Source organism: Vicugna pacos, chromosome X (genome assembly GCF_048564905.1).
Source record: "Vicugna pacos chromosome X, VicPac4, whole genome shotgun sequence".
Classification (NCBI taxonomy): Eukaryota; Metazoa; Chordata; class Mammalia; order Artiodactyla; family Camelidae; genus Vicugna; species Vicugna pacos.
The window spans coordinates 110,959,070-110,972,422 of record NC_133023.1 but is presented as its reverse complement, the minus strand read 5'-3'; the positions used below and the strand labels follow the sequence as shown (position 1 = coordinate 110,972,422).

The window sequence follows — 13,353 nt, the reverse complement described above, 5'->3', positions numbered from 1 at the left end:
AAAAATAACTTTGGTGATATATCTCTGCATCATATTGAAAAACACTTGGATTTTAAAGCTGCAGCCATTAGCATGATATAAATTAGGTGATTTTGTGAAGTCAGCTCTTCCCTAACTAGTCTACATTTCTTTATGTTAAAATGCATTTGGTTCTGTGAGGTGTTTTGACTTCAGAAATTTTCTCCTGTGTTGACAACAATTTACAGTTTCTACGCAAAAATGTAAGCACTAAATTTTGCAGTAGATTGTAATGACAACTTGTGCAGCAAGCTCCTTTTCTCAAATCCTTCTATATTAATTTTTAGCACTCCAGAATAATATAAGTAATGAACCACCTGAGGGGGCTTATTTACCTTAATCCCCCTATTTTTGAACTCAAGAAGAGGTCTGGATGTAATATTGGCCTCCTTCATGCTTGCAATATTTTGTGAAATCTCTCTAGTGTCCTGTCCTGCACCCTATTTTATGCTTCAGCTCTCTCCAGGTAGAAAACTTTGTATTTGGTCTCTCTGAAGAATGGGCCCAAGAAATGTTTTGAATTTCCTAGTTCATATAGCTATTGTTTCTGTATCTGGCTGAGAGAGAAATATCCTTTATAAATTTCTACATCCTAGTCAAAAGGGTTATACCTACATCTTATTTTAAATGCCCAAATAAACACTTAACTGTCATGATGAAATACTGGGCTTTAGGGCAAACTGTGGTACATTGCAGAGGACTGAAATGCCACAGTGTGTTCTCTCTCCACAGATGTTGGAAGCTAGGAATCTGTTTAAAAACAAAAGTAATAGAAAACCGGCAACTTCTTTGAAATTCAGCAATACATTTATAGAAAAACGATACCAATAAAAATCGAAAAGTAATCTTCACGGGCCATGAAGAACAAACAATGGAAAAGAAAACATATGCATCTCAACATGAATATGAACATTCAAACCACTGGAGGGCAAAGGGGACATATTTCTTCTGATGTTGCTCCTAATCCTGCTCTAAATTGATGCCAACGCTGAACACAGGATCTGCCTGGATTCATGTCCTTCAATCCCCAGGATTCAATCCAAGTAAGAAACCAAAAAGAACAGGCAAATTACCACAGTTCCTTCCACCTTAATCTCTAGGCTGATTTTTATAGAAAGGCTATGATGTGTTCAGCTCTGCTCACTGGACCACACTTTGAGCCAATGACTGTGGCTCACAGGCTGCCAGTCCCCCATTGTGTGGAACAGCGGAGCCAGGAGCTTGAGCTGCTCTCACTGGACACTCTTCAATCGATATAAAATTGCCAGTCATGAAAATGTGTGTTTTAAAATATCAAAAGTTTGTCTGCCTGGGAAGAATCGATTGGCTACCTCTGAAAGGACTTGAAAAGTAATTTCAAAAACCCGGGACTTAGAAAAGTGAAATGTGTCTGAAAACTTCCGTTTAGCAATTTCTGTACTAAACACCAGTCCCCATTTGTATAGTTCAATGTATGCTTAAACTGGGAAACTTTGAAAAAGGTAACAGGGGTAGTTGATGGCTGTATCTGCTCCTTCACTTCATCTATCTATTGCATATCACACACAAAACACTTCTGAAATTGTCCATAGTGCACTCGTGGGAGGAGAAGAAAATGGGAAATGAAAATGATACAAAGCTAATTTCAACCTTACAGAACTCTATAAATGCTGACCTACAGAAAGCACTAAACCTGAGTTCAAGGAAAAGTTGGATTTCAGTAGTTTCTCTTGCTTTTATCTCATGGTTTGCCTCAGACTCACGTTCTATACAGTTTCCTTCATCCAAATCAACGGGTACTGAAAAGTATTTTAATTCATTTATTAAAGTATAGTTGTGAGAATATTATATATTAGTTTTGGATGCACAACATAGAGATTCAACAGTTTTATAGATGACATTCTGTTTAAAATTTCTACAAAATAATGGCAATATTTCCCTGTGCTGTTCAGCATTTCCTTCTTGTGCAATTACAAGCTGCAAAATGAGCCCTTTAATATATGATGAAAACCTGAGTTCTAATGTAAATCACAGTAAATTTCAAAGGATTGAAATCCCACAGTGGGGGCTCCCTCTACCAATGTAGGAAGCTAGAAATTAAATTAAAAGGAAAGGAATTGGAAAATCACTGAGTACTTCGAAATTCAGCAACATACCTACAGAGAAATGAAAGAAAAAGAAGACAATGCACCAAGAATAAAAATAATGGATATTAAATTAAATTAATACCATCATAGGCATTAACACTGAAATCACGTGAGGTCGAGGAAGGAGGCATCTCGTTCTCTTGATGCCCAACATCCCCCTCTTATTTTGATGCCAGGACGTAGACACGTCTCACTACCAGATCAGGAGGCCTATACTTAAATCACCATGGTTAAAAGCAATTAGTTGAAGGAAAAACTCCAGGCACAGTATCACACCACCTTCCCCCTAAATTTGCAGGCTGAGTATCACAGGAAGCCTCTTAAACATTCGGTCCTGGTCTCCTCACCATACTTTGGGCCAATTGCTGTGCCCCCAAGGGGTGCGAGTCCCTCACTGGCTGCTGCTAGTGGAGACTGCAGTTGCAGCTGGTCTCATCAGATACTCCCAGCATCCGTGCAAAATTGCAGTTCAATCAAGACTTTTGCTTCAAAAGTGAAAAGTTAGCTGCAGAAAAATAGAATCAGATCATTATAAATTAGGTAGAAGAGAAATTTCCAAAGGTATGGCTCTTGAGTCACCCAGTGAGTCTAGAAAATTTGCTTTATCTCTTTTTACGGTATGTTTGGGTCCTATTATTTTATGTATTGAATGGCATTGAGATTTGAAATATGTTGAAGGAGTGTGAAAGGGCAAGTTTGATTTTTGTATCTGCTACTGTAATTTGTCTGTCCCTATTTCACACATTAAAAATCCCGGATGATACTGCTACATCCACGGGGAAGAATGACAACATAAAAAGGCAAATTAAGTTGTTAGGGAGATAACTTTGGCAGTAAAGATCCCTAAAAAGGCTGACCTAGAGATATAACTAATAGAAACGACCATTTCGGAAGGGAGGACGTGCAGTATGGTGAAGAAAGTTGCACGGGTTTCCATGGAACCCATGGCTCTACAGACGTACACTCAAGTGGAGTTGATAAGGTTCATAATGTTTCCCTCAGGGAAGAAACGCTTTAAAGATGGACAGGGTGGCACAGGTTGACAAACCAGAGTGGATGGGACTCTTCAGTGCTACTGGTCTTTTCGTGCCAAGTGAGTGGCTCTGAAAAGAGCCTTTGGCTTGTGATGCTCAGGTGGTCCTGAGGCAGCTTATTCGCACATGGTGTACCTGATGACAGCCTTGGTGCCCTCGGACATGGCGCACTCGCCAATCTCCCCGGGCAGCAGCAGGCACACCGAGGTCTGGATGTCTTCGTAGGTGATGGTGACGCGGTTTTGGGAGCGGGCCAGGCGCGCGGCCTCGCTGGCGATGCGCTCGAAGATGTCCTTAACGAACGAATCCATGACGCTCACGGCCTCCTGCGAGAGGCTCAGGCCTGTGTGCACCCGCTTCAGCACCCTGCCGAAGTAAGAGGCGAAACTGGCGAAGCTGTCTGCTGGGCGGCGGCGGCGGTGTTGGCGGCGCACGGGTGTCTCCTGCTTCGGCGTCTTCTGCTTCGGCATCTTCTGCTCTGGGCTCTTGGACTCGGCTTCTTTGCGCTCCTCAGTGTCCACGATCTCCTCCGAAGTGCGGGAAGACCACGGCTCAGCTATGTTGGAGTCGCTCGCCTTCCCCACAGCTCAGAAGGAAAGGCAAAGGCAACTGCGAGGACCGGCTTATAAAGGCTGCCTTGCCTGACGTCACGGCCAATCTGCAGATCTGATTGGGTAGGATGCGGGGCAGGGAGCCGTGTCGCTAAGGCAGGCCATGTCACGTGTCCTTAGATGCCCCGCGGCTTGGCCGCACATCAACCAGTCCGAGTGGCAATCTGGTGACCTTTAAACTTTCCGTGACCCCCACCAGGTGACCTGTAAACTTTCCATGACCTCCACCAGAAAAGCTTTGCAACCCGCAAGGTCGTGTCGGAAAAGGTCATCCGTTCCCCTCAGCTGCTTTATGCCTGCCAGTTATGCGTGAGAAGTTTGCAAAGAGGTCACCCACCTCTCCTACGCGGAAGAAAACTCACTTTGATCTCTCTGAGAGGGTCTGACCTCCGCAACCCAAGCGCGTGCCGCCTCAGAACGACTGGCCCCCTGGGGGCCGTTTGACTTGCGCCCAGAAGCTGCTCTTTCGCGGCTGAGTGCGCGGCGTGGCTTGAGGAGGAGCCGTCCGACTCGGTGAGCGGAGGGCGCCTCAAAATCGTAGACACGACTGAGCAGCTCTAACCTGCAATTCTTATCAAAACCTTCAGTGAATCAGAAGAAAGAGAATGGCAAAACCGCATTCTCCACAGACGGAACCCTACAAAAGTGGGATACCTGTACAGAAATATTAAAAATATTTAGTATTTGCCAAATTTTTAATCGTTTTTTAAACATTCCCTACGTTCCCCCCAAATACCACACATAGTTGATTTGTTGAAAAAACTATGCGCTCTCAGTTGAAAGGACCTATTGTTTGTAATTCCTTAGAAACCTTTAGAGTGAGAGGAAAATAGTCAATTAAAGGGAACTTTTTAAAAAATTAAAAATATATTCCTTTCAAAAATCAGTAAGAATTCAAGCAAAACATATCTTTAACGTCTTTATAGAGAAATAAATTACAGATATTGAACCAAAGAGGACTTAGGAATAACTGAAGAACTAGAAGTCTTCAATGAGCTATGATCCTAATGCTCATGCTCCCAAGTGTCCTGCGGGACCTTCAAGAAATGAACGGTTAATTCTACCTCTAATAAGGTAGTTCCCGTCATGAAAGGAAAGGTTCTGTTTTTTATTACTAGTAACTATTATATGAAGACAAAGCCATGGAAGAAAGTTTGCAACAGGCAATTATTTGGACTGTGATGACGATGATAATATGAACCCTAACGTTTTTGGAGGACGCTGTTGTGATTACAAATTCTTAAGCAGATTGTTTTCCCTCACCCAAAATCAAGGACCTGGAGTGGAATTCTTTGGGGGTAGGGGGCATCTGCCATTTTCACTAAGAAAAGTCCTGCTTTTCATTAACGGTGCAGTCATTCCAGTAACTACATTTATTAAAGGTCTCAGTGGACTACTGATGTCTGTCACTTTTCACGCATAGCTGAGAGCTTTAATTACTATATATGAATACTTTTGTCAAGTTATTTTTCATGTTTTAAATGGAAAATTTTCTCATTTTCTTTTCCACTTATTGACCAAATTAGAAGGGCAAGTGACCCATTAAACTACTCTGCAACCTAAGAGACAACTGACCCTCATACTGGTGCCCTGGAGGTACCTCTCCATGGGTGTGTCCAGCAGGATAGGCAGACTTTTTACTTGTCGGCTCAGAACTCTCAAGCAGCAAGGCAGAAGTTATGTGTCCTCTTAAGGATTAGTTCTGTAATGGACGTAACGTCACTTCTCCCATACTCCATTGATCAAAGACATTACAGGTCTACCAGAGTCAAAAAGAGGGGAAAACAGACAGGACTTTTCCGTTGGAGAAGCGTCCAGGAACAAGCAGCCTTTGTGAAGTCAATGAAAGGCATCATACAACGCATGCTTCTCGAGATGCTGCTGGGTGCTACACACATGATATATCCGTAGCACAAAGTCCTGGTATCCTTGCACCACAGTGTTAATCCATGGAATACTTTCCCACTTTATTCTCTGCTATATGGGTGACCGCAGGCATGCAGTGAATCCCTATAATCCAGGGCAGAGTTTTCACTCTAGTGGCATGAGTTTTCTGACCATTGTAGACATTCCCTCCCACCCCCGAGTCCCTGGACATAGAGACACAGACATACAGATGGACAGAAAGGGGAATGCATCAAATGAGTAAATGTTAAAACAAACTCTACCAGAAACTGATCTCAATATCAGATTTATTTTGATTTCCACATTAATGATCTTATCTCCAAACAAGATTATATCTGAGGTACTGGGGGTTAGGACTTCAATATAAGAACTTCAGGAGGGTACACTTCAACTTACATGTAATGTGAAATCTGAACTGTGGATCGGCACATATGCTGCCTCTTCCATCATACTGATTATTCCAATTTGGAATATGGATTATTCCATATTTCCAATTAAGAGAAAAAAGATGACCTCATTCATCCTCTTTGTACTCAGACTATTCATTGTTTAATTTATTAAAAACTTTTTTTCTCATTTCTAGCTTCCTACCTCTGTGAAGAGGGAAGATAACTCTGTGATTTCAACTCTTAGAAATTGTTGATGATTTTCTTTAAACCCCTTATTAGTTCAATATTTTAAAGAATGGTCTTTGTACTTTTAAATTAACTTGTAATTTCCCCTGTGAAGAATATCACTTTGAGCCAAACATAGAGACACAGTCTGGATAATCTGCAAAATCAAAACTTTCCTTGAGCCCATCAGAAGAGGGATAGGAAACGCTAAGAGAGGCAAATCTATTTATCTTTGGCAGGACTGCACTAACTCAAGAGAAAGGGTGTGGGCAGGGCAGGGTACTCAAATTGCTTTACTAAGTAGTGCAGGCATGAAGGAAAGCAATTCCTGATCCAGGACTGTGTACAAACCTGTTTGTTTCTTGTTCTGTCCAATGTGGAAGATCTCTGATGAGCTACTGTACTTCCAGAGTTCTCCTTGGGATCATTAGAGTAAGGATTTAGGATAAATTCACTCTCCTCATGAGGGTCATTAGCTAAAATTATTCTGAAATATTAGAAAAATGTCAGTAAAGAATTTGAAAAAAAAAAAGATCTTCTTCCCAAGGAGACTAGGAAAAATGATCGTGAAATCAACTACAAGTAATTCCCTCTGAATAGTCCTCCAAGATTGCCATACAGATAGGGAACAAAACTTTGAGAGCCAAAGGCTCTTTGGAAATCATGCTCATTTTCAAAGATGGAACTGTGAACCAATTTGAATGCACAGCATTTCACAAGTCCTTTCATTTCCATCATGTTCATTACTGCTATTTCAAAATCCCAGTGTTTGTCCATATGACGTACACGTTTTGGCAACCTGGATCTTGCCTACGAGTCTCCTGCATATTGTTTTATGTGAGAACTTATTTTTAAGAAAATGAGTCCTTTAGGACATTTTTATAGTTTTTTTGTGTGTTTTGCACCTAAAATTTCAGAAATCGAATTAAAGTATTAGTGAAACAACATTTAAAGTGTACCATACAGACAGCGAAGACTGGGAGTGCAGGGGTGAATGACTGATATGAAATCTAGGAGAGAGAGAGGAAAATGAGTTTTGATGTGAAGACTGGAAGGTGAAGTGGGTACATTTGATCATTTACTCAGAGGGTGATTGAAGGTAAAGGGGACCTGATGCGCAATTATTCTCTAACGGTATGGTTAACAGTAAAGACTAATTGAAGCAAGGTTCAAACTTCCAATTTTAAAATAAAGAAGTCCCAGGGATCTAACATACGACATAGTGGCTATAGTTAAATACTGTATTGTATATCTGAGTGTTGCTAAGAAAGCAGTTCTTAAAAGTTCTCATGAGAGGAAAAAAAAATTTGTATCTCTGTCTGGTGGTGGATGGAAACTAGAATTATAGGGGTAATCATTTCAAACTATATATACATATATTGAATTATTATGTTGTACACTTGAAACTAATATAATGTTATGTGTCAATTATGTCTCGATAAAAAAAACTAATTGGGAGAAACAAGCTTACTACCTCAATTACAAATTATAAGCAACAGCCCTGGAAAACAGTATTAATATAGCAAACATATCACAGTCAAATCTACTCAACATTACCTTTGTTATAGAATTTATTGGAAAACGTAAGAGAAAACCTAACTATGGTACAGAAATTTAAAATATTTAAAAGTTCAAGGAAAAAATACCCATTCCAGGCTCCCAAGGAACTGGAGTTGCTACTCTGAGTCGTTCAGATTAATCTGAATCTACCCCTTCCATGTTTGTAATCTATTCTGTTTGAAAACGTAAACATTCACGATATCAACAATGGCTTCGTGAGGCTGATGAAGCATCTAATCAAAGTAGCTCAACCCTCATTTAGCTCTGAATTTACCCATCATGGATATGCAGCCACTGAGTCACAGCCTTTGGCCCAGTGGATGATCAATCAGGTGACTCAAACTGAAGTGACGAGTCTTACTGGATACTCAGTCTTTGAGACTGAGGGAGAAGCTGGTATCATACATTACCTGCTGTTTCTTTCTTTCTTTGATTAGTTGTATGCATTTAATCATGATCATAAAAATACGAATCCAGATCTGTCAGTGGACATATCTCCTGTCAGTTTCACCAAGTCAGAGAATAATACAAATTAATAGCATTAAAATGATTTTCCTTGACTTAGTCTCCATATTTTAACTCAGGCTATTTGAATGGTCAGTTTAAAAACAAAACAAAACAAAACAAAACTCTAACCGCAGGGCTCTGACAAGATAAAACCCATAACATTAAATGCCCAGCTATGCATTCAGCGGCAGAAACTAACAGACTTTGGTATAATTGCAGATGATTGAATGACTACCCCCTTGGTGAAAGCTGAACCTTTTCTATTGGGAAAAAGAGATGCCACGAAAAATTCTATTCCAAGTCTTAGCTCCGGCAAGGATGAGAGAAGTTTCTCCTTGAGAATTTGCAATCGCAAGAGTTCCCTCATGTAACTCTGGGGTTCAAATCAACACTATCAGCATGGCCCAAATAATATCTAGTCACAACCCACACATAAGGAAAACGCAAATCTAATCCATTCTGGAGGGCTTTAACCTTAATTGAGGCTTTTTCAAGATTCTTACGGATTAAGTTCCTATATACAGACACATCATCCAAAAAAAAAAAAAAGCCACTCTCAGCAAAAGCAAACAATACACCCAGATGGAAATGAAGAATTAGTACCAAATGCTAATCTTAAGAAGTATATTTAGCATGTATATATAAATGATGAGATATATAAAATATGAGGTAGAAATAGCTAATTATCAACAAAGTGTTAGATGAATTTTCTAAACTAAAAATCATAACCACTAGAAAAAAAGATTAAAGAAATTTTACAGAACCAATGAGATATAGCTGGATAGAAGATGGTGAAGTAGAAGACAGAAAAAATAATAGAAATAATACAGAATTCTTCACAGAAAGTAAAAGGAAAAAAAGGATTAAAGTGGTGCAAAGAGACTTAAGAATGAAATAAGTAGGTATTAAGTATCGCATAGGCATTCCAGGAGCATAAAATTGGGTAACTAGGGGGGAAATAATATGAAAGAAAAATGATTGATGATTTCCCAGAACTGGGGAAAGCCGTAAGTTCCTCCATTCAGGAAGCAGACCTGACACATCAGAGTAAACAGCAAAGGTAACCCTAGAGATCAAAATAGCTGACAAAAAGACACGATGGCTAAAAAAAGAATACCAAATAGTGGGACAGCAGGCCTCTTTTTCTTAATAAATTCAAGCCCAAAGCAAGTGCTGAGGCAAAGTACCTGTCATCCTAGTGTGGCGTATCTAGCCAAAGTATCATTTAATAATGAAGCTGTGCTACACACGAAGATGGACTGCCCAAACCACATTCAAGGGAAGAATTGCTCCACTGGCTGCTGAGAGTACAGTCAGTTGCCAGTCCTCAGCCATTGGCCCTTTCGGGTATTTCCTCAGCTTTGGAGAGCTAATGTGCCCAAGGTCAGGGACTTCCCAAGATGGTCACATCCAATGTCTGATCAAGGAGAAAGTATAACTATATGGCTCATCCCATCCTCAGATGTTAATTCTGATCAACACTCCCGCAAAATTAGCCCCGTATCAAGGCTGGTTTCCCTCAAGATCTTAACTCAGAAATAAAGAGTTTTGAGAAAAATGATATCTTACTGTGTTTACACCAGCTGACACCATGTTAAAGGAACTTCTAAAGAATGTAACTTAGGAAGATGGAAAAAGGTCACAACAGATAATATGAGATGCAGATAGGAATGGTAATAGAATAAAGTAGCAAATAAAGGCAAATGTAAAGCAATGGCTGTATACAAAAGTTTACAGTAATGATTACAGTTCCTCTGAATAATCAAGTAAACAAGACACAGCTAAACACTGCAGTTATGCATCACTTGGATGATGCAAATACCCAGTGAGAACAGCTCAGGTCCTATTCTGCACTGATTCAACCAGTGGTGGACTGGTAGCTTCTAAGCCACAACTTTGGCCCAAAGTGTGGGAAAGTGACCAAGGATGAACCAATGAGAGCATTCCTGGGAGTTTCAGCCTTGGAGACGGTGGAGTACACTGTAGGAACTCCTTCCCTGTTCTTTGTTTGTGTGCTACCTTGATTTAATCATGGTTAAGTTAACGATACGATTTCAGAGATTATATGCTATATGTCTCTTGTAAATTGCATCCTACAAAGGGAAAGCTTTAAATAGTAATACATCAGGTGGGACTTTTGTATTCACACTGGTAAATGGGACTCTTCAAAAATCAAGAATACCAAGGTTTGACTGGTTTCATCATCACGCAATGTTCTCCGGTAATAAAAATGAGCTTTTCCCCCTTCATCTTGGAACCATTTTATGAGAAGTAAAATTCCCATAAATGCCAAATGGGAATACATTTGGAATCCTGACCACTTCAGGTGAGACCACGTTGATGACCCCGTTTTTGGCCATTCCTCTTAAGCCCTTTTCTGTCTCAATTTCGGCGATTTGTTGGTATGGAAACACATTTTTAAAATGCTTTTGTCTCTATTGTCAGGTATCCTTGATAGAAATACGCTTTTGATTTTAATCTATTTCCATTTATCGATTCCAATCTTCCACCTAAGTTGATTTTTTAGCGAATTAGGGAAATCATGCTTTTGAACTAACAGCTCTTAGGTTTCTTTATCAATGCAAGTGTGTGTGGTATTTGGGGTGAACCTAAGGAATGTTTAAAAAACGATTTAAAATTTGGTGAATGTTAAATATTTTTAATATTTCTGTGCAGCTATCCCACTTTTGTAGGGTACCGTCTGTGGAGAATGCGGTTTTGCCATTCTCTTTCTTCTGATTCACTGAAGGTTTTGATAAGAATTGCAGGTTAGAGCTGCTCAGTCGTGTCTACGATTTTGAGGCGCCCTCCGCTCACCGAGTCGGACGGCTCCTCCTCAAGCCACGCCGCGCACTCAGCCGCGAAAGAGCAGCTTCTGGGCGCAAGTCAAACGGCCCCCAGGGGGCCAGTCGTTCTGAGGCGGCGCGCACTTGGGTTGCGGAGGTCAGACCCTCTCAGAGAGATCAAAGTGAGTTTTCTTCCGCGTAGGAGAGGTGGGTGACCTCTTTGCAAACTTCTCACGCATAACTGGCAGGCATAAAGCAGCTGAGGGGAACGGATGACCTTTTCCGACACGACCTTGCGGGTTGCAAAGCTTTTCTGGTGGAGGTCATGGAAAGTTTACAGGTCACCTGGTGGGGGTCACGGAAAGTTTAAAGGTCACCAGATTGCCACTCGGACTGGTTGATGTGCGGCCAAGCCGCGGGGCATCTAAGGACACGTGACATGGCCTGCCTTAGCGACACGGCTCCCTGCCCCGCATCCTACCCAATCAGATCTGCAGATTGGCCGTGACGTCAGGCAAGGCAGCCTTTATAAGCCGGTCCTCGCAGCTGCCTCTGCCTTTCCTTCTGAGCTGTGGGGAAGGCGAGACACTCCGACATGGCTGAGCCGTGGTCTTCCCGCACTTCGGAGGAGATCGTGGACACCGAGGAGCGCAAAGAAGCCGAGTCCAAGAGCCCAGAGCAGAAGACGCCGAAGCAGGAGACACCCGTGCGCCGCCAACGCCGCCGCCGCCGCCCAGCAGACAGCTTCGCCAGTTTCGCCACTTACTTCCGCAGGGTGCTGAAGCGGGTGCACACAGGCCTGAGCCTCTCGCGGGAGGCCGTGAGCGTCATGGATTCGTTCGTTAAGGACATCTTCGAGCGCATCGCCAGCGAGGCCGCGCGCCTGGCCCGCTCCAAAAACCGCGTCACCATCACCTACGAAGACATCCAGAGCTCGGTGTGCCTGCTGCTGCCTGGGAAGTTCGGCAAGTCTGCCGTGTCCGAGGGCACTAACGCTCTCATCAAGTACATCTTATGCGAATGAGCTGCCTCAGGACCACCTGAGCATCACAAACCAAAGGCTCTTTTCAGAGCCACTCACTAGGCAGGAAAAGACCTGTAGCGCTGACGAGTCCGAGCCACTCTGGTTTGTCGACCAGTGACACTCTGACCATCTTTAAAGCGTTTCTTCCCTGAGGGAAACATTATGAACCTTATCAACTCCACTTGAGTGTACGTCTGTAGAGCCATGGGTTCCATGGAAATCCGTGCATTTTTCTTCACCATACTGCACGTCCTCCCTTCCGAAATGGTCGTTTCTATTAGTTATATTTCTAGGTCAGCCTTTTTAGGGATCTTTACTGCCAAAGTTATCTCCCTAACAACTTAATTTGCCTTTTTATGTTGTCATTCTTCCCCGTGGATATAGCAGTATCATCCGGGATTTTTAATGTGTGAAATAGGGACAGACAAACTACAGTAGCAGATACAAAAATCAAACTTGCCCTTTCACACTCCTTCAACATATTTCAAATCTCAATGCCATTCAGTACATGACATTATAGGACCCAAACACACTGCCAAAAGAGATAAAGCAAATTTTCTAGACTCACTGGGTGACTCAAGAGCCATACCTTTGGAAATTTCTCTTCTACCTAATTTATAATGATCTGAGTCTATTTTTCTGCAGCCTGTAACTTTTCACTTTCGAAGTAAAAGTCTTGACTGAACTGCAATTTTGCACGGATGCTGGGAGCGTCCGATGAGACCGACTGCAACCACAGTCTCCAGTAGCAGCAGCCAGTGAGGGACTCGCACCACTTGGGGGCACAGCAATTGGCCCAAAGTGTGGTGGGGTGACCAGGACCGAACTTATAAGAGGCTTCCTGTCATACTCGGCCTGCAGATTAAGGGAGAAGGAGGTGTGATAGTGTCCCTGAAGGTTTTCCTTCAACGACTTGCATTTAACCATGGGGATTTAAGTCTAGGCCTCCCGATCTGGTAGTGAGACATGTCTCTATCTCCTGGCATCAAAATAAGAGGGGGATGTTGGCCAGTTAAGCAAACTAAGATGCCTCCTTCCTCGACCTCAGGTGATTTCAGTGTTCATGCCTATGATGATATTAATTTAATTTAATATGCATTATGTTTTCTTCCTGGTGCATTGTCTTCTTTTTCTTTCGTTTCTCTGTAGGAATGTTGCTGAATTTCAA

General features: G+C 41.9%; 2 protein-coding genes across 2 annotated transcripts; one reads left to right on the top strand and one right to left on the bottom strand.

Moving 5' to 3' along the window:
- Nucleotides 1–1,802: 1,802 nt before the first annotated feature.
- LOC140691818 (histone H2B type W-T-like) lies at nt 1,803–7,529 on the bottom strand. Its single transcript, XM_072955953.1, has 4 exons — nt 7,525–7,529; nt 4,152–4,351; nt 3,314–3,764; nt 1,803–2,649 (listed from the first exon to the last, which is right to left on the bottom strand). The coding sequence occupies exons 1-4, from the start codon at nt 7,527–7,529 to the stop codon at nt 2,646–2,648; spliced, it is 660 nt and encodes a 219-aa protein (XP_072812054.1). The 3' UTR covers nt 1,803–2,645.
- Nucleotides 7,530–11,756: 4,227 nt separating this feature from the next.
- On the top strand, nt 11,757–12,185 carry LOC140691817 (histone H2B type F-M-like). The gene has a single exon (XM_072955952.1). It carries the CDS (start codon nt 11,757–11,759, stop codon nt 12,183–12,185), a length of 429 nt encoding a protein of 142 aa, XP_072812053.1.
- The last annotated feature ends 1,168 nt before the right edge of the window (nt 12,186–13,353 follow it).